This window comes from Amblyomma americanum, chromosome 10, assembly GCF_052857255.1.
Source record: "Amblyomma americanum isolate KBUSLIRL-KWMA chromosome 10, ASM5285725v1, whole genome shotgun sequence".
Lineage (NCBI taxonomy): Eukaryota > Metazoa > Arthropoda > Arachnida > Ixodida > Ixodidae > Amblyomma > Amblyomma americanum.
The window spans coordinates 66,013,692-66,033,926 of record NC_135506.1 but is presented as its reverse complement, the minus strand read 5'-3'; the positions used below and the strand labels follow the sequence as shown (position 1 = coordinate 66,033,926).

Here is a 20,235-nt window from a genome sequence, read left to right as displayed (position 1 = left end):
TGTACTTCCTCCTGTCGAGAGTTATTAGCGCACAAGGTTGGATGAAGTAAGAAATACCAGAAAAAGAAACCAATGAGACTCGTGGAACGCGCTCAGAATAGAAAGACGAAGCAAGGATTATAAAAGAAAAGAAAACCGACGTGGCCCAACAACTTGGCACATGGGTATAATAACGTTCTAATCGCCGGTGGTGCAACCCGGCAAGCGGACGTCGTAGTCTCCTTCCCGAAGCCTATACCTACTGGGCGTGGACACCAACGGTTTCCATGCTGCTGCTTCCCGTCAGCGCAACAGGGGCCCCTAGTCAGGGCCTCTGGGACATCGACGCGGTGAACTGCTGCTTCCGGACCGTCGTCGCCGCTGAGAGGGCTCCAGTGTGCCAGCTCCGAGTTGTTACTGCCGACGTGGCCGTATAGAGGCGCCGCCCTCATCCGTCGCTGTCCGCGGTCATCAACGACGGAAGGCGGCGCGTCGAGGACTTCAGTGTCTACCCCGACTGATGTCTGGGCTGCTAATTACTAAGCTGTGTAGCGACAACTCCATGAACGTAATACTGCTCCCACTGAGCTCTGTCGCGTACGTCTGCTAATGAGACATTAATAAAGCATAGCGTACCGCTCTTACTACGACCCACATGATCAAAATGTGCAATGCACGCGCTTGATAACAAGAAAAAATAATGAGAACAATGAGAACTGTCTTTAAAAACGCCGCAGTTATTTCCAGCTCTGTCTACCCGCCAGCAAGCGGAGTCACGTGATCCCTCATGCGGAGCAACACCGACTCCAGCGCCTCTCGCTCCAGTGGTAGAGATCGCGCCCAATAACGAAGAAAATGCAAGACAAGAGCTGGAACGTAACGGAGCATACTGGCATGAACTTAGTAGCTCAAAAGGTAAAGAAAACTTTATTCCAGCATTAGGCAATTTTAATAGCTCTGCTATCTCAATACGCTGTCATGCTGATGACATTACCGTGCATCGCCAACAGGTTTACCGCGCGTCAAAGCAACAGAAAATCTTCTGTTTAAGTTTAAAGTGGAAACAATAGTTGAATTTTGTTGCACTAAATGTGAACTTGTTCCGCTTCTTTTAGAAGGGGACAGGTAATGCAGTGTAGTCGGATTTCCGAATAACATTGTTCAGCCAGGGCTGACGCTACGTCAGCAAGTCAATTGCTCAGTTTCCTGGAAAGACTAAAACCCTTCAGTAAACACACCCGCAAATAACTATTAAGGTCTCTTAAACTACGCTTTTCCTTTTCTGCCGCTTTTTTTGTGCAGCACACGTTACACGGCATTGACCCCATTTTGCTGAAAGTGCAGGCACCTGCAGTGTTTGCTGTAGTTCCAAGATGTTCCAAGATATTTTCGTCATCGAATGTCTTAAGTTCAGGCAGGTTTTGAACAGCGCACGCTCGAATGTTTCTCACAGCGATACTATGATACCCTCTGAATAGAGTGATATTACCTTGTTTGACTAATAAGTTATGTTTTCTCCCCAAAACCCTACAGTTTCTTATAGGTGCTTGACCTCACTGCCTTCGCATTATTTTATTCACCCTTGATTCTTCTACACGCTTTTTAAGCGTAATAGAAAGATGGCGACCACTAATGCCAAGATGTAGCTGTGAGGGACAATAGTGGTCTGGGAGCTGTCGAGGTCGGGAGTGAACTCAGACGGCAGTTCACAACCATGCATCATCAGCAGTGCCGTGTGCAGTCGCTTGTTAAATGCGTTCAGCGTTTCATAGTCCGCAGGGGAAGTTTGCTGGAGCAACTTGGCGACACACGTTGCGCTCGCTCTGGTCTCTCTGCGCAGAGAAGAGAAATCGATCATTTGCAATGCAACGTTACTGGACATGTTTTCACGCAGCAATGTTTACTAGAAGCGCCCTCTGGTCCAATGATATTAACCATTAAGCGTGGATGGCTGTACCGCAAAGGCTGTGTCATTGAAAGAAATCTTAACACTCTGTTCCCTTAAGTTGCCAAATCACTTCCACAGTGTGCGCAAATATATCATTCTAAGAGTAAACATACTCGTTACACCCTTGCCCACCCGCTTGATATTTCTGCACTTTCCATGGTTTTTCTCACCTGCATTGGTCGACAGACTGGGACGTTTGGACCTGATATTTTTGGAGGCACCGCTGCAAGTGAGTGTGCGGGACGGAAGCAGCGACCTTGAGAAAGCCTAGGAATGAGAAATTTGCTCAGTTACAACAGATAATCTCACGCACTACATAAGCCAGAACCCTAATACACGTTACTAGGTCATATTACAGCAAAAGCTGTTTACGCGGGCACTTGCCATCACTGGCTTCGCGTAAACACACTGCGCTATCATGTTTCCCCCTGTGCACTTGCCTTGATCAAGTTTAGTCGTCTTCGGGTGGGGAGCGGTCACCCGTTATCACGCGACCACCTCGTGCACGTACCACCGAGACTCGCGCTTAGTTTTCTCATCGGCTGAGACGCGCGGTCGTAAGGCACTGCCAAACGCTTTGACACCCCCCTCAGACCTTGTGCGTACCTAGAAGGCCGTCATCATCACCACCACCACCACCACCACCACCACCATCATCATCATCATCATCATCATAATCATAATCATCATCATCATCATCATCATCAGCCTGACTACGCCCACTGCAGGGCAAATGCCTCTCCCATGTCTCTCCAATTAACCCTGTCCTTTGCCAGCTGCGGCCGCCGTATCCCCGCAAACTTCTTAATCTCATCCGCCCATCTAACTTTCTACCACTCCCTGCTACGCTTGCTTTCTCTTGGAATCCACTACGTCACCCTTAAGGACAAGAAGTTATCTTGCCTTTGCATAACATGCCCTGCCCAAGCCCATTTCTTCGTATTCATTTTGACTAGGATGTCATTAACACGCGCTTGTTCTCTCACCAACTCTTCCCACTTCCGGCCTCTTAACGTTACACCTATCATTTTTCTTTCCATAGCTCGCTGTGTTATCCTAAACTTAAGCTGAATCCTTTTCGTTAGCCCCCACGTTTCTGCCCCGTAGGTGAGTTCCGGTAAGATACAGTTGCTGAACACTTTTCTCTTGTGGGATATTGGTAAACTGCCATTCATGATCTGAGAGAACCTGCCGTATGCACTCCACCCCATTCTTATCCTTCTAGCTATTGGTAGTACAGCATGCTGCCGCCATGAGCCTACGCTGTGCCGCCACTAAGTCTGAACTCCTGCTCCTTCACTCACACCGCCGTTACTGACACTCTCCCTCTGTCACTGTTCACGTTAAAGATCACGCCATACAAAATATCCCTCGAATTCGCGTAGTTGGCCTTTTCATCAAGACCAATCGACTGAACACTCATACTCTTCAAACCTTTCGTACAGCTGCAGATCACACTCTGCGCCTCATAGGGCGCGTGTCGAACGAGCACGGAGGTCTCCATGAGTCAGAACTTCTTCGTCTGGTTTAGGCTTTTGCCCCTAGCAGGCTTATGCACCGTACCTTCACCTCTCGCATGCAGAAATCGACGCCATGACGTTATTCTTCATCGTGCCCGTAAACACGCTCTTGGTATTTCCTCTAATGCATCCACCGAACGTCTTCTTCAAACCGGCACCCTCAACACCCTCCCCGAGATTGTAGAGGATCCTCTCACCTCACAAAATGCCCGTCTTGCCCGTACCACGACTGGTCGTCATATACTTCAGTTCCTCCCTATCAGCTTTACCTTGATTACTCAGTCCAAACACACTATCCCCTATCATATTCATCAACACCTACGCATCCCCCCCCTCTTTACCCAAAAACATGCACCCTGTTCACCATCCATAACGGCGTCAAAAACGGGCGGAATGCAAAAACGGGCAAACAATGCCTTTCCACTGCCAAGAACGTGCTCTATGTCGATGCGGCTGAATATCTCTCCGGCCTGTCTTATATATGAGCCCTAACGGTCAATTATACCAAAACTAAATACGTGTAATACATATACACCATGATACTTAGAAAAGCAATCTCGAGGAGTGTTACAAAGAGAAATTAGCACAGATTATTAAAAAAAAACTACAGGAGTCACAATGTGTCACAAATTCATTGACTCAGGAGGCATGCTCCAACGATAGAAATTTGGAGGGGAACTTAAGATTTCTTAAGTTAGAAGCGATTGGCATAAGCCGATGTGGTCGTGCCAGCTTTTCTGGAGTTAAGAGCTGTATTTATTTATTTACAGAATACTGCAGACCCTTCTGTTTTTGGGCCCTAGCAGGAGGGGCAATACAATGCAACAAGGATATACACAGAAACACTAAAGAAAATTCGAAACACAAAACCAAATAAGTTTGATGGCGTCAATCTTCTATTTCTTCAATGGATTCTATGTCACGCAGTAAACCACGCAATACGTCACGTAATAAACGTTGAATGTTTATTAAACTATTTATTGAAGGAGGTTCCATTTGCGCTGTTGGGACCAAAAGCCGGCCATGCCAGCCGCATTTCGATGCAGGTGAAATGAAAAAGAAAAACGCCTACGTGCTGTGTCATATCTCAGTGCGCGTACCCATGAGGTGAACGAAATTAATTCCGAGTCCTCTGCTACGCCGCGTCGGATCCCTCATGCGCAGAATTGGGACGTTAAACCCTGCATATCATTCTATACCAACCACACCATCTTATCTCATCCTATCTCATCTCGTCGTATTCCATCCCGTCCCATTTCATCCCATTTAATCCATTCTATCCCGTCCCGTCTCGTCCAGACCCGTCCCGTCCCGAGCCGTCCGAGCCGTCCCGCCCCGTCCCATCCCATCGTATGCCATTCCAAACCATACGATGTGCTAACCATGCAATTCCTTATGAAAACTAAACATTCTGAAAGAGTTGCCTGTCTGGTTGTATAACTCATAGCAAAAATTCAGGACCTTTAAAATTAAATAGTTTTGCTGGGTGAAATAAATGTCCCACAGGTTACCATAACTTATTACGCAAAACCATCCTGTCCATCCTATGCCATTCTATACGTCACCGTATACCAAGCCTATAATAAGATACTATACCTATTCGTTCAGAGCAGTGCTACGGATACATCGCTGGCACATACCCACCTTTAACGGCATCTATGTCACAAATGAAATCTCGAAGTTGTCGGTAACCTTCTTCGAAAGAGCTCAGGTTGGCTTTGACATGTGCGGGACAAACGCTAAGCTGATCGTGGCACACCGATGGCATCGTCATCCTCCTGCGTGGAAAGTACAGGAAGAAGGAATTTTCACTATCGCATAAGGTGCGCTAGGTAAAGATCAGAAGAATGGACAATACATCACAGCAGTCTCTGTGTAGAGAACAAGGCATGTTTTCCAAGCAACCTCTTCGTTCATGAAAAGGAGCTTTAAATGAGGCAAACATTGAAATTCACAATTTAAGTTCTGACACTATTATCCATGGCTTCGCCAGCTCACAATAGTAAGGGGGCGGGGCGGTTGAAAAGAGGGCAGCCTCTGTGAGGAGCTTAGAGAAAATAACGCTTGTGCTTGGTTCCTGTGACTAATTTACGCTGTTTAGTCTAGAGCAACCTCCTATTAGTAGCCGAAAATCTCGCCTTCAAAGTCAACAGCAATTGAACCGGAGCGCGGTAAAAAATAACGGTTCTTGTTCAGAGACGCCCGCCATAGAACCCGAGCAGTAGAAAGTCGACGTGCATTCGAAAGAAATCGCAGTAAAGCATGAAGGCACTTGTACATCCGTCATGCGATAAACGCAGGCTGACGTTTCAATCCTGAAACCCCTCTTGCCCTATTATCGGCAAACTGCCGAGGAAACTTTTTCCATAACCGGGGCAAAACCAACTCCGGAAGAGAAGTTGAACTAGAAACCGAAAGTGAGGTTGAACATGAAGGCGCCTTCCAAAATTTTTTGGCACAATGTTACACTGCAGAAAAAAATTTCTGATCCCCACGCTTTTAGCGGGATTCAAACCAACGCCTAACCAAAAGGGGTGCAAATAATTTAGCTTCGTTTCTCGATGCCCTCGGCCACTGGGGAACCGGTCCATCGCAGCAGCTTCTCGGGCTGTGTGTTCTAAATGGCACAGAGCATTTGTTTATGACAAAAAGGCTGTAGGGGTCAATTTAACTCCGCCTTAACGGTATCACAGGGCAGCGTTAATGGGTTAATGTCCATATATGCGGAGTTGGTCTTTCTCTGTCCTGACTTCCTAGATCGCCGGGAGTCCTCATACGATTCCTGGCGCAGTTGTGCAATGGTGCAGCGGTTAAGCGATGCGCCACTTACCTGCGATGGCAGCTGCTGCCGCTAGTGTTGCCTGTGAGATCCAGGTTACTCTGCCCCACCAACCTCTCGAGTTCAATTATTAATTTAACCGCCACCTGCCACGGTGGGCAGTTGGATAACAATCCAATGGGCAGGCTGGGATGGCGTGACGTTACATGATCTAGGTGGCGCACCTGCCGCCTAGTTTGCTTCTCGGGGGTTTTTCGGTTACGTCACCGCCGCCACCGACGACACCGGCTTTTTCGCTGAAGGGGACCCTGAAGGTGGCTTCAGTTCGCTTGATTACCGCGTGAAAAATTTAAGTGCAAACACATTGCTCCATACGCACTCAGTGACACTGCGGAACAGCGCATTTCAATCATCCAGTTCTATTCCTGCCGGGTGGCCGATATAAAGCACTTTACCATTAATCTGATCAATGCAGCATCGCTAAGTAATTTATGCCCGTGTGACGCTCGGAGAAGGATCATTCGGCTTTCGTGGCACGCGTTTCGCCTCTTATAGGGCATCCGAATTAAATAATCGAAAGCTATACAAAATATTTTGCCCAGAGAAAATGGTCTACCAAACACAAAACACTGCGCAGAATTCCACCAGAAGCAGAGCGATAAGCTACAGACCCGGTGGATAAGGAGAAACAACGGATCGGACCTGTACGACCGGTGAAGATTGAAAGCAACAAAAACCCTTAGGAATTTTGCGCTTATTGTCTCAGTTCTTTGGTGCGCTTTTCCGATGCACCAGTTGCTCATGCGCCCTTGGATGTGTGCCGTGCCGCAAATGCCACGAAGCATGCCTCTTCTAAAGTTTAAGACAGTGTCAGCAGCGCGACCAGCCTGCATTCATGCGAGCTTGTGTTTTCTCATTTATACAGATTGCGTTTGTACCACGTCAGAGACCCCTTGATGAACCCGAATTTTCCAAACACGTTACTTCAATGCTGTCCCTCTCTGGACATTCTCGTGAAAAACTAATAGTTCCCCATGAAACTAGAGAACATACTTAAATGTTTGTCTTAAGCTTAAAACGCAGTTCGCTTGGCTTTCTCTGAACGAATTTTCGATGACAGGCTGTAATTAACTAATAAAAAATACAAAATGCTGTCCTCAGCTCGTCAGGACAAGACGAACTTCCCGCCTTGCAAGATCTAAAGACCGACCCCAATCTCCCTTCAGTTATAAAAAGCACACCAATGGTCTCGTTTTCCCGCGCACGAACTGAACTTTTTCCAACTTTGACAATGAAATCTTGTATACGTTAACAACTGCTTCAGCTAGCAGTCAGACTCAGCAGCCCTATGTGTAGCACCGAAAAAGTTCGCCTTGGGATTTTATTCGTTATAATTAATCTCTGCCCTCCCATGAAAGGCAGCGTATAGGACGTTCTTATGATAAAAAAAAACATCTTACAGGCAATCTTTGGCGTGCTCTTCGGCATTGATATTTCCTGTGTCGTCTAGTTGATAATTGATAAAAGCGTGAGCAGTGAGTTTGAAGTAGCAGTACACCGTCTCCTTCCAGGAACATCCATGCGGAACTGAAAAAAAAAAAAACGAATGATGTAAGAGCTTTAGAAATGCGGGTGATGAAATGGCATCTTGTAGCTTTTCGTGTTCTTGCTGTGGTCTGGCGGGCCTTGTGCAGTGCCTTCTGCAGCCGTTAGCCTCAAGAAGTGCAGCCTTAGTCTCCCTAATAATTATCCCGGAGTTCTGACATATGAGAATGTTTTCTACTATACCACTGGAAACATCCTACAGGGAGTAGGTGTTTAGTGTAACTCCGATATAACTCCTGCACAATTATGTTATGTAGATGTCCGGTATGGTACAACTCCGGCATGTTTTTTTGTTTTTGAGGAAAAGAAATGACGCAGTAACTGTCTCAAATCTCGGTGGACACCTGAACCGCGCCATAAAAGAAGGAATAAAGGAGGAACTAAGAGAAGAAAGGAAGAAAGAGGTGCCGTAGTGGACGGCTCCCGAATAATTTCGACCACCGGGGTATCTTTAACCTGGCCTGATATCGCACAGCACATGGGCGCCTTTTGCGTTTCACCTCCATCGAAACGCGGCCGCCACGGTCGGGTTCATAATTCTTCAGTATGAATCGTTAGAAGGGAATAGATGTGTTCCAAACAAGAATAAGTACTAACATAGGTTTTCTCTTCCCTCATGGCAAAAAAATAGATACAGCCGATTTAGCTTACTTGGCCAAATGCGAGGCGCACTAGCACGCCACGTTTCATTTCGCTTTCGGTTCTAGGCTAGGGTTTCAGGGCCAGGATTGAGGCAGATATCGCTGAAATCAGAGACTGGGGACCTTAGTGGTACCGCACTAAAATTTTTGGGACCGCTTAACGCACCTTAAGAGTGCCCTGTGACAGCGGTGTATTCTGGATTCCCTGCGTACGGCTGACAGTTGACGAAGACGACAACGTGCATTGCGCAACGCGAGAGAGTGGCATTTAAACACTTTCTGACCTAAACCTTTTTAAACCTTTTCTGTTCATGACGAAGAATTCACCGGTGTTGCGCTCCTACGTGCTTTTCCTTAATATTGTCTGCGTTCAGGTGAATAGCCACCCGATTCTTGGCCTATCCCCCAGTGTGGGTATGTGCCATCTTTTGAAACAACAACAACAACAACAACAACAACAACAACAACAACAACAACAACAACAACAACAACAACAACAACAACAACAACAACAACAACAACAACAACAACAACAACAACAACAACAACAACAACAACAACAACAACAACAACAACAACAACAACAACAACAACAACAACAACAACAACAACAACAACAACAACAACAACAACAACAACAACAACAACAACAACAACAACAACAACAACAACAACAACAACAACAACAACAACAACAACACGGGAGGTGACCTGCTGCGGCGCTAGCATACTTCTCTTCTGCTTTGGCCATCTAAGTTGATCTGGTCGCGCCGCGGGGGGTTCGAAGCCACGAGCGCACTTAAGTAGAAATCTAGATTTATATGTGTGTTTAAGGCCGTCATGTATGTAAAAATGCAAGATGTTTGACACATGTGACATGCTTTACAAGACCGCATGAGTCCGCCGTTTCATAATCATCATCATCACCATTTCACTGACACCCACTGCGGGACACAGGCGCCTCCTAATGACCTCAAATTAATCCTGACCTGAGGCAGCTCCGGCCATCTTTTAACCGCTAACGTCTTAGGCTCAACCGCACACTTGCTTTCCCGCCCCATACTACGTTAATGATCCCCAAGTGATCGACATTATTCCGGAGCCATTCCCTAAGGAACCTCTCCCACTCTTCTTTCACTCCCACCTTCCTGCCTTCCCTCACGCCGCGGTTGAGGTGTCCACCGAGGTGTGAGACAGTTACCACACCTTTCATTTTCTGATCACCAGTAATTTCATCAGAGACGCGCTCTTTTTTACAAAGACAGCATGGTGACATGCAGTGCCTCTTAGGAGATCATTATGATCTGTAGCTGTTTGGCTTCACTCCAAGATTCAACTCGATCTGGGACACTAGAAGAGCCAGCACGTTCTTCCAACCATTGTAAACTTCCTGCCCTTCCGCTTTTCTTCACAAAACCGCGCTCCTTCCACGCAGCCGTTCGATGTTAATGAACGGTAAATATTCTCCGATGCTCGAGATTATTCCGGAGCTCTGCACTACGCCTCCTTAGAGTCGGCGGAAAATGGCGCCTCTTCTTCTTTCTTATTTCCTACCTTCCGACCCCATCACGCAAGCACGAAATCTCCAGGCGCCATGCTTCAAACGCATGCCTTCCCAAACCCTGCAGTTTTCTTCCATGTGATCTACCCCACCCTCTACTCTCCCAACTGCAGATTCTGCGGCGGGACTCATGTGGGACTGCCCTATCACCCCCTTCCGCTTAATCATTACCGAGGAGCTGTGGGAGACCGCGCTGCGCAGCACGGAGCGGGGCCTTGGCTCGGCTCGTCCAATGGGCTGACTTGGCCATCCGGCAGGGTTGACCGCAGCGTTATGAAGGGCTCCGCCCTTCCCCCTCGGATAATAAAGTTTACTGTCTGTCTCTCCCACCTTCCCCCTTCCCTAGCGGCGCGGTATAGGTATCCACTGAAAAGTGAGACAGTTAATACGCCTTTAATTATCTAAAAATCAATCGTCATTTTCTTTCCATGAAGGGCTCTGTACCTTAGGGGCTGGAAGTTAAAAAAAAATACTTCTGAAAGTTAAGCAACCAGATCTGAATATTTTATAAAGCAGTGAATAAAATATGGCCCAGTATGCGTAATGACGCAATGACGCTAGCAAGAGTTATTTTTGTGTTAGCGAAAATTCGCGCGGATTTTTCAAGCGAAAGTGAAGTGCTCCCTAGTGTGTGTATGAAAGCTGTCGTCTTTATTTGCGGCGGCTCGGATATGGTGTTCTTGGTTTTAATACGAAAGAATTACTAGCCCTATTACGCGAAAAGCCGGCGGCGTGTGTGCGGGCGTATGCTCGCAGATAGTACAGAAAATTTAAGCGATGGCGGAGAAGATAGGGTGACGTCATCAAGCGGCCTTACGACGCACAAAGCAAGCCGAGCACCTCCACTTCAGACAATCTTATACATGTCGTTCGTCTAAATATATATATATACTCGTCACTGCCGACCTCAATGTGACCCCAATTTTCCCGACATTCGTACCAAAATTGTGACGCAACCCTTTTGTCGCACAGCGTTCTGGGTGGTGTCACGATTTCTCGTTGCGAAGAAATGTCGTGAATTCCATTTTTTCACGACTCTTACATGTAAGGGGTCGTAAAATGAGACAGCAGCGAGTTAGAAATTTGTTCTCTGCATACTTCTTTGTCATTTAAGGGTCAGCTGCTCAACTACTTAACTGCATAGAAATTCTTGATAAACACTTCAAAGCCCTAGTGCCAATGGCGTCCTCTGACCGACCACGCGGTACTGAAGTTGAAGTTGAAGAAGTTGAAGTTTATTCCTTTCTTACAAAGGAGGAGCCGCTGGATTCAGTTCTTGCCCAACTACTGCGGTCGCGTTGCGCTGGAGGCGAGATTATATATATAAAAAAACACTTTGCTGAAGCCATACTTCGATGCCCGTTAAAGAGCTCCGGGAGGCCAAAATTAACCAGGATCTCAGTACTGCAGCATGCCTTAGCCAATGGGGTTGTTTTCGTGCTTATAAACAAAGCAAAATAGTTTTATGTACATTCAAATCAATCAAACTAATTTATGCGCCCACCTTCTGATGCCGCCGCAACTTGGAGAAGTACGAGCAATGGTACTGTGGTGAAGAGTATGACCGTCGCTGCGTTGATGCTGCGTGATGCCATGGCACAGCCAGGGACAGAAGGACCAGGTGTCCAATGCCTGTCTATATCCTTTTGAATCCGCACAGTTGCAGGGCGTCGCTCGGTAACACCATAAACGCGTATGTGAAATGCCTATGCGTTGACACAGTTGTTTGCAGTCTGGTGCTTATCGCGCATTCGGCCACCATTTGTCCTCATCTCTTGGGCCATTATTACCGATTGATTGAAAGCGTGATGCACACATATTGTTTCTTATCGGTTAACATTCGTGAGTAAAGAGCGCGTTCAATCGCTTTTGCAGCAATAAACAGTATGTCGGGTGATCACAGATAGGGCTTCTCTTTGAAGCGAAACGTATTGGCGGACTACAGCCTCCAGATGCAGTGGAATTTGCAAACGGTGGTCAATCCAACATGGGACCTTAGTTTTTTTTTCCGCATCCCAGACGGCGCATTCTGGGATTAGCAGTAAGCGTGGTCGTACGCTACCATGTTGGTAACGCAGTATTCGCGTGCTGTACAGGAAATGATTTTCAAACAGGGTCTCCTAAAACCATTTCTGTTGCGATCGATACGGAATGGGAAAGATCATTGGTAAGAATGACGGCCATTGAAGAAATGCGAAGCGTTCATATAGCTTCGATGGCGATGCTCACCGGCGCACATATCATGGATTTCATATACAGTGTGAAGATAAGGCAAAGAGGCGTTCTGACGGCACGGAGGCGTTATCACACTAACCCTTCCCGCCCCTATAGCCTTGGAGCCCCCAACGGCTAACGGGACATTGCAGCGACTCTGCTTCCTCCTGTGTCTCCAGCTGCGCAGCAGTGTCGTACGCTGGTGGAAGCTAGAAGCCGTTGGTTCCACGATGTATACAGTCGTTTTGGTGTTATGCAATTCACACTGACGTGGCCCAAGCGTTGTACCAAAAGAGAAACAAACAGCTCGGTACCGTCACTGTCAGCTCCTCACCAATCTTGCTGAGAGGGAGTGCTGTGAGGAATGCTTTTTAAATACGAATCTGGACACCATACATGTTACTAAGCCTGTCTCTTGTTTTCTAGGCGTGCAAGTTATAACGTACCCTACGCTCAGGTCAGACGGATTCTGCAGAGCAGTCCGCCAGGATTAGAAATTTCCTCTCGCACTGATACTCTGGAAAATGGCGCCGTTCAAAAGCTTAGGCCTCTCGCTATCTGTGCGAGGCATAATTTCAATGGGCTTTTGTTAGAGTTCTGGAAGCACTGGTCACAGGTCGCTCGTGCCTTTCTTCATTGTGTGAGCAAAGGTAATGCCACCCAGATATCTGGGTATTAGTGGCAAGGACAGATTCCACACTCACCAGTGACACGTCGCGTGGCAAAAGCAAAGGCACAATATCAGCTTGAGATACACCATAAATGACTTGGTCAACAGTTGTTTAAAGCCATCAAGAGCTTATTGATGCTCTTTATCCCACTTCCACATAAATTTGCTGCCAGGAAGACGATACACTTCTTCTGACACGTAGGACCGGTTCGTCGTGAACAGGGGCTGGGAAGTTCATCCTGCCTACAAAAGCTTTAATTTTTTCTTGTTCATCGGAGAACTGGTGTGTAGGGTGGCCTTGACCCCCGCCTTGGTCGACAGTGCACTTCCCCGTGAACAACCACCTTTCAATGAGTAACTCTCACTTGGGGCCCTGTACTTGTAGTCAACTCTAAAAAGGCGGCAGAAAACCTCATTTCAACGAGAGCTGCGCTGTTTGTATCTACACGAACGCAGTTAGCGAAGACAGATAAGGAGGGTTAAGCGCATTCAAGGAACTTAATTTTATTGGAGCGGCAAAAATAAAAGAACACGCAACACTGGTGTGAAAACAAAACATTGAAAAATAAATGACAGAACGATGTTAGAATGCGCTCAACCCCTCTGGTCTGTCATCGCTGTGTCCATGCAAATAGGAGCAGTGGAGTTCTTACAAAAAGGAGTGAACTGCGTGAGATAAAAATCTATGGTGCTTTATCACACTGCCGAAAATACACGGGGCTGTTCAGCAGGGCTGCGGTAATCAAAAAGACCGTAATCAGACACTAATGCAAGTGCCTTCTAATAACGTGCTATCAGGGACAGAAGTGCCGTTGCTGGCTCAAATGCATCGCTGAGTACACAGAGTTCAGAGGACGGCGAGTCCATTTTGCGTGCCAGGGGGCGCTTATCTGGCAGCGTCTGCTCCTGGGCTTTGTGCGAGGATGAGTCGACAAGCTTGCGCACTTGCCGGAGCATTGAGCGACTCTGACGAGGCGCTGGCGAGCTGCATTTCTTTCTGGGTTTTCTCAGCAGCTCGCTACTGCGAGCTGCCGAAGCGTTGCTTCGAATATCAAGCTGAAGGATTGAAATACCGTTCCGCGTATACATGCTCGGACGACCGCTGCTTCCAGCAGGATTGACAGAGGGATAAAAAAAATAGATTCCGTCACCAGGGGTATGTTTTTTTCCTGTGAGTGCTCGCGCGTCCTGGGCGCTTCTGTCCCCGATAGTGCTTCTCGCTTCTGTGGCTTATAGCACGTCGAGTTTGAAGTCTTTCTGGTGAGCAGAAAGCTAGCTGCGTAGTTCCTTATAAGCTCGAAAGTTCTCGTTGTGGCGAGGCGGTGAGCAGGGGGAACGCGATGAAAGATGCCATATAGAAGTCCGACGACTAGCAAGACTTCGTTCCTCGTCTAAGCGCAAGGGCCCTTGGTTCGTGGTCTGCTCACTGAGTAGAGATGACGGTGAGCACCCGACGCCGATTATATCACAGGGCTAGGGGCGTAGTGCCCGCCTGCACGATTTGCAGTGCTTTGTGGAAGCCATGGTTCGTCCGAACGCCTCCTCCGTTGCCTACCGCGTGACCCTCACAGCACTGCATCCTGAAGGCAAGTTGCCATTGCGTTAGTTCAGTGGTGAAAGGTGAATGTTCAAAGTTGCTTTGAGGAGTGAAATTGCCAATTTTAATATTTAAAGTAAACGCAGCTATTACAATGGTAGGTTTTGAGTCAATAGTGCGTGCAGTGCAAAGGTTTGCTCCTATTCTTGATGCGCAACTCTGGCCACAAGGGCACATAAGACTTATAACCTACCGTTTGCTGCAGAAAACAGTGTAGTTTAGTTTATGAGGGTAACGTCCCAGAGCGACACCGGCTATGAAGGACGCCGTAGCGGAGGGCTCCGGAATAATTTCGACCACCTGGGGATCTTTAACGTGCAATGACATCGCACTGCACACAGGCGCCTTTGCGTTTCGCCTCCATCGAAATGCGACCGCCGCGGCCGGTACCGAACCCACTGGGGTTCGCCTCGCTCGTCTACTGAGCCGGAGTACCCGGGTTCGAACCCGACCGCACCGGCCGAGCTTCGATGGAGGCAAACAAATATTTTTTTTTCGGAAGCGAAATGGCGCAGTATCTGTCTCGCTTATCAGCGGATACCTGAAACGCGCCGTAAGGGAAGGGATAAAGGAGAAAGTGAAAGAAGGAAGAGGTGCCGTAGTGGAGGGCTCCGGAATAATTTCGACCACCTGGTGATCTTTAACGTGCACTGACATCGCACAGCACACGGGCGCCTTTTGCGTTATGGAAAAAAATTGAAAATTGGTTTTTGGGGAAAGGAAATGGCGCAGTATCGGTCTCGCATATCGTAGTAATAAGTGGTTTTATTTTAAAAAATGGCTCAAGGCCTATAGTTGCAGCTATATTAGGTAAGGATATACGTAGCGAAAGCGCGGAGAACTGCATCGGAAGAGTGCATTCACCAGATGCGCCTTTATTCATGGTTAAAGCTTGAGCCGTCGTGGCGGAGTGGTAGCGTCTCCGCCTCAAACGACAAAGGCCCTGGCTCGATTGTGAGCCTCGGCACAGGTTTTTGTTTTTATTCAGTGAGTGTGCGGGAGGTTTCAGTGGCTCGCATAGATGCCGCTACCGAATACGTTGGTTAGCGGTTAATCGCAGGCTCTGTAAGGCGCGTTTATACTCCGGCGTAACGCTCGCGCGCACACTGCACGGCGACGTCACGTCGGCCAAAGCGAGACCCTGTATACTGCAACTGCGCTTGCCCGCCGACGCGTTCGGCGACTTTGGTGCGCTCTGACCGCACTGGTGAAGACTTGGAGCACGTCTCTATTTCGCGCGGAGTGCGCCAGCCGCCGCCGGCCCGGCCAGACCGGTTCGCCTCCACGGCGAGGTGCGCGTTGTGACGTCATGTGCGTCCTCGGAGCACCGTCATGGCGAAATCGCATGTTCGCGGCCAGTAAAGCTTTTGCTTTAATAATAAAAAAAAATCAAGGAAAAGATTTTTTTCTAGCCCCGGCATCTGCCATCGATACTAAAATACCTGGACTGGGGCAGCGAAAAAAACGGATAGCAGTCAAAATGAAGAAATGAAATCTTTTTCCCGCCAAAAAAATACAACACACAAAACAAAAGCCAACTGGAAGCAACACTGCCTGTTCACTGAATCATATCTTGCTTTTCCAAAAATGTCCTTTCTAGGAAGGCAGTTTCGCGACTAACCAGTGATGATAAAGGTTTGCTATCCCATGCAGAACCCCCTTTATTAGTACGGTATGCTTCGGCTAACTTCCTTGCTCTTTGATCCCTATGCTTGAAAAGTGTCGTGTGATGAAGCATGGAATGCACGTATGCTCTCATTGTGAACAGCCGGTTCAAATTTAGCTTTCAACTGTTCACAGCTCCAACATATGTGCACCCCATGCTTCATCAGACGACAGTATGTCCCTGGTGGTGGTGGTGAAAACATTTATTAATCATAGAGAGAGGTGTTGGGGGTCGTGACCTGAAGGACCACGCCTTTACAACCACTAGGTGGGATGCCTAGTCAGGTACCCCATTGGCGGTTGCCGCAGCCCAGGCGCGCTGCGTTAAGGCCATTTGGGCCTCGAGTGTGCAGCAGCCGGGCAGGGTCGCCCCCCAGTCCTCTCGGGTGGGGTTGGGTATAGGGGGTAGGGATGGGTTCTGCTGGCAGGCCCACACCATGTGGTAGGCGTCCGACACCTCCCCACAGTGTGAGCACCGGCCGTCGAATTGAGGATCTAAATGCTTTAGAGTTGCCGGGCACAGCATCGTGTTAGTGAGCAGGCGCAGGAGTACCCGCTCGTTGGCCTTCCCCAGCCCTTTGCACGAGGTGGGAAGAGTTTGGTGCGTGGATTTGTAATGATCGCATATTTGCTTAAAAGTGTAAACTGGATTGAAATCGGAGTCCTGGTCAGCGTCGGGTCCCGTGGGAAATGCCCGGAGAGAGAGCGCGCGGGCGGCGTCGTCGGCTGCTTCGTTTCCGCGGAGGCCTTGGTGACCTCGAGCCCAAACTAGAGATCGGTGCGCAGGATCCGAGCCTCGGCTACAATTCTGGTAGATGCGATAAGCCAGGGAGTAGCCCACCCTTGCTGGACGTTTCGACAAGCCCCTCGCGAGTCGGTGATTATATATTTGTTGGAGGAGTCGAAGGGTGCCAAGGCGATGGCAACCTCTTTTGCTTGAATTGCTGACTGGGCCTTGAAAGTAAGGCCGTCTACTGTTTTGCCCTCGTTGATGACCGCGGCCATGTACCATCCCCTGGGGTCCGGACCGGAGGCGTCCACGTAGAAGACTCCTGGTTTGCTCCCAAAATGACGGTGCAAGGCTTCCTCCCGCGCCAGGCGCCTGCCATTATGGTCCTCTCTGGACATGTTGGTGGCAAGCGGCCCACGTACCTGGGTGAAGGCGTGGGTAAAGGGTGCTCCTTGGTTAAGGCATTGTCTTCAGGTAAAATGCAAGGAGCAAAATGCAAAGGAAATGTCGTTCGGGTAAAATGCCTTTAGGTCCAAGGCCTTTGGGGTCAAGGCCTTCATGGCGGATGCCTTCTAGGCAAAAGCTTTTAGGTAGACCGCCTTTAGCCGAAAAACTTTTATGGTGAAGACCTTTAGGTCAAAGGCCTTTAGCACGTAACGACGTTAAGTGCCCGCCGTAACTAGTGCCACTGCACGATATTCCGCGCTTAACGATGCAAAACTGATAATTTTTTTGGTCTTTCGTAGTATTGTAAAACGTCTGTTCTCGCTCAGAGGCGAGGTTCTGCGATTAAAAAGCGGTGCCCTATCTATTCAAACAGACTTCTATTCTTCTCCATGAATAAAAGATTGCCAGCTCTTGAAGGATCGTACAACTCCCCGTGAATCGCAGCGACTGCACTATACAGCTATAACTGATAAACTTTGGTTCGGTATCCCGGAGCTCAATAGCCTTTTTTCGCCCTCCTGTGGCGATACCCGATTCTTTGGAAAAGGCACTCAAGGGCGAAGAAAATTTTGGCGACTGGCAATATTTGGAATAGCAAGGTTTATGCAGAGTAAACTCCATTTGCTCTTGATAAACTTATCTCAACCTGAGTGGCTTCATGGGGGCGTTTCGGAAAACGCGGAGGGCTACTATCATTTAAGCACTCTAAGCGCCACTTGAGCGAAGTAGAACACGGGGTGGAAATGAACTCGCAAGCTTGAAGACGGTTTGGACTCAGAAAATGACGAACATTAACGCTCATTTCAGATAACATCCTATTGCCGTCCTGTAAAATTTTCTAACTCAAATTATCCACAAGCGTTACATCACCTTTTGGCGCCAATCCTGCGAAAGTTAAGGTATTCCTTATCGCCAGCATTGAAGTTTGTGGTAGTGTTCACCTTCGATTTTCTTGTCTGTAGCGTATGCTGTCTTCTGTGCTGTTGTGGAGCCGGTTTCATTGAATAACTGAAAAAAGCTTCTTCAGTAAATATCAAACGGTTCGTTTGCAGAGAACAAATTCTGTTTGCATGGGCTACAATGTAGTAACTGCTACAGAAGAGTAAAGGGCCGGTGTTTCATCGAGGTTGGCCCACTTGCATAAGGTGGTGGCGTGCCCCAGCTAGGGTGAAGTCTGGGCACATGTGCCTCGTCACATTGGTGCCGGTAGAAGTTGGCCTGCCAGGTTGCGTGAGGGGTGTCAGTTGGCTGCAGGGCTACCTTGCGACCCTTGGGCGTCTCCGTCACATAACTCCACAAAGGGTGGGCTGCGTTTAAGTCCCCCATTGTAGTCACTGGACGGCCGGCAGCTATCCAGTAACACCTACACACCTCACACCAACAGCATCATCATGAACATTCAGAATAACACCCACGACCAGCCCAAGTCTCTTTGAATATGGCAGTGAAATTGCAGGAGCTATCGAGGCAAAGTCGACCGCGCGCCGGCGTTCATGGGCTGCTTGGCCTACTCGAACCTTGGAGCTGATGACTTACCGCCTGCGGTAACAACGTATGGCCGTATTTGTGCTTAACGTGTGCGACAAGCCAAAAGCTAAGAAAGACTGATTCGATGGCCTTTTCGAAAGCACCCTCGCTTAGAGATGGTGCGGCGATCTAATCATGCGATTAGAATCATCTATTTATTTCTATTGATACGATTAAAAATATTTTTTTCCGGGCATGCCCTCAAGTTGGCGGCACAGTTCACCGGAAAGCCAATGTTCCCTTTAGTACGGCACAAATAGCGATGTAAAAACTTGTCATTTGGAAGCTGGCGTACTCCCCCAATATTCCAAAAGACCGCCCACGTTTTGAAAGCAGGCCCACCAAAAAAACGGATTAAGGTCGATTATTGGGGATTAGTGGGTGGATTTTTGTTTCATTTCTCGTTTTGCAATTTATTTTTCTTCTATCTACTTGAAAATTTAAAACTGTTTTCTTTAGGAAAATAAATGGCGCAGTATCTGTCTTACAGCTCGGCGGACACCTGAACCGCGCCGTAAAGGAAGGGATAAAGGAGGAAGAGAAAGAAGAAAGGAAGAAAGAGGTGCCGTAGTGGAGGGCTCCGTAATAATTTCGACCACCTGGGGTTTTTTTTAACGTGCACTGGCACCGCACAGCACACGGGCGCCTTTTGCGTTTTACCTCCACCGAAACGCGGCCGCCAAGGCCGGGTTCGAACCCGGGAACTCCGGCTCAGAGGCCTAGCGCCCTAACCACTGAGCCACTGATGCGTTTGTCTTCTGTACACTTTGTTTTCTTTTTTTTGCCTTTGGTTTTGCATCGCTCTATTACTGTCCCAGCACGGCTGTTATCTTTTGCTTACCCTAAGGAGCTGTTCTTCCCAGCAACCCGCCTCCCTCCTCCCCTTTCTGCCTGGTGACAGAACCCCTCCTCTTTCCCTTCGCTACCTGTCCGACCTTTATCCGCCACCTACCAGGCACCGTCAGTGCCTGTTGCCTGTTCTGGATTATAGGCTTTTGGCATGCCGAGAAGTATTAGCGTAGGCGTGTTCACGTCAGTGGTTACGTCTTGCGAAGAAGTCGACGTGTAAACCGGTTTGCGTTTACATTATCTGGTAGGATAAAAAGTCCTAATAATAGAGGCCTTTAGCCTACTGGATACGTATTAGCGGAGACAAACCCCTATTCATGGAGGCTTTTAGTCTACAGGCAACATATTAGTGGAGATGCTGCTGGGTTGTCGGGCGCCTCCTGCGCACGTGCACTGGCATAAGTAGGAGCCACGCGGGACCACTGAGCATGCGCTGGCGACGTCCGGTAAACCGGTGTACGCCTACGATAATATGTATCCGACATGCTAAAATATTCTAGTTT

The 20,235-nt window shown here is 48.2% G+C and overlaps 1 protein-coding gene across 1 annotated transcript; it reads right to left on the bottom strand.

Annotated features, from left to right (window-relative positions):
* Positions 1-1,525: 1,525 nt before the first annotated feature.
* LOC144106629 (uncharacterized) lies at positions 1,526-11,758 on the bottom strand. The gene is made up of 5 exons (XM_077639475.1): positions 11,538-11,758; positions 7,687-7,813; positions 5,092-5,225; positions 2,098-2,194; positions 1,526-1,811 (listed from the first exon to the last, which is right to left on the bottom strand). Exons 1-5 carry the CDS (start codon positions 11,626-11,628, stop codon positions 1,571-1,573), a joined length of 690 nt encoding a protein of 229 aa, XP_077495601.1. The 5' UTR covers positions 11,629-11,758; the 3' UTR covers positions 1,526-1,570.
* Positions 11,759-20,235: the final 8,477 nt, after the last annotated feature.

Excerpts from the sequence above, each read along its gene's own strand:
- LOC144106629 (XM_077639475.1), bottom strand. The coding sequence starts at position 11,628 with ATGGCATCACGCAGCATCAACGCAGCGACGGTCATACTCTTCACCACA. Across the intron at positions 7,814-11,537 it reads AGTTGCGGCGGCATCAGAAG|TTCCGCATGGATGTTCCTGG; the intron begins GTGGGCGCATAA and ends TTTTTTTTTCAG. Across the intron at positions 1,812-2,097 it reads CAGTCTGTCGACCAATGCAG|AGAGACCAGAGCGAGCGCAA; the intron begins GTGAGAAAAACC and ends TTCTCTGCGCAG.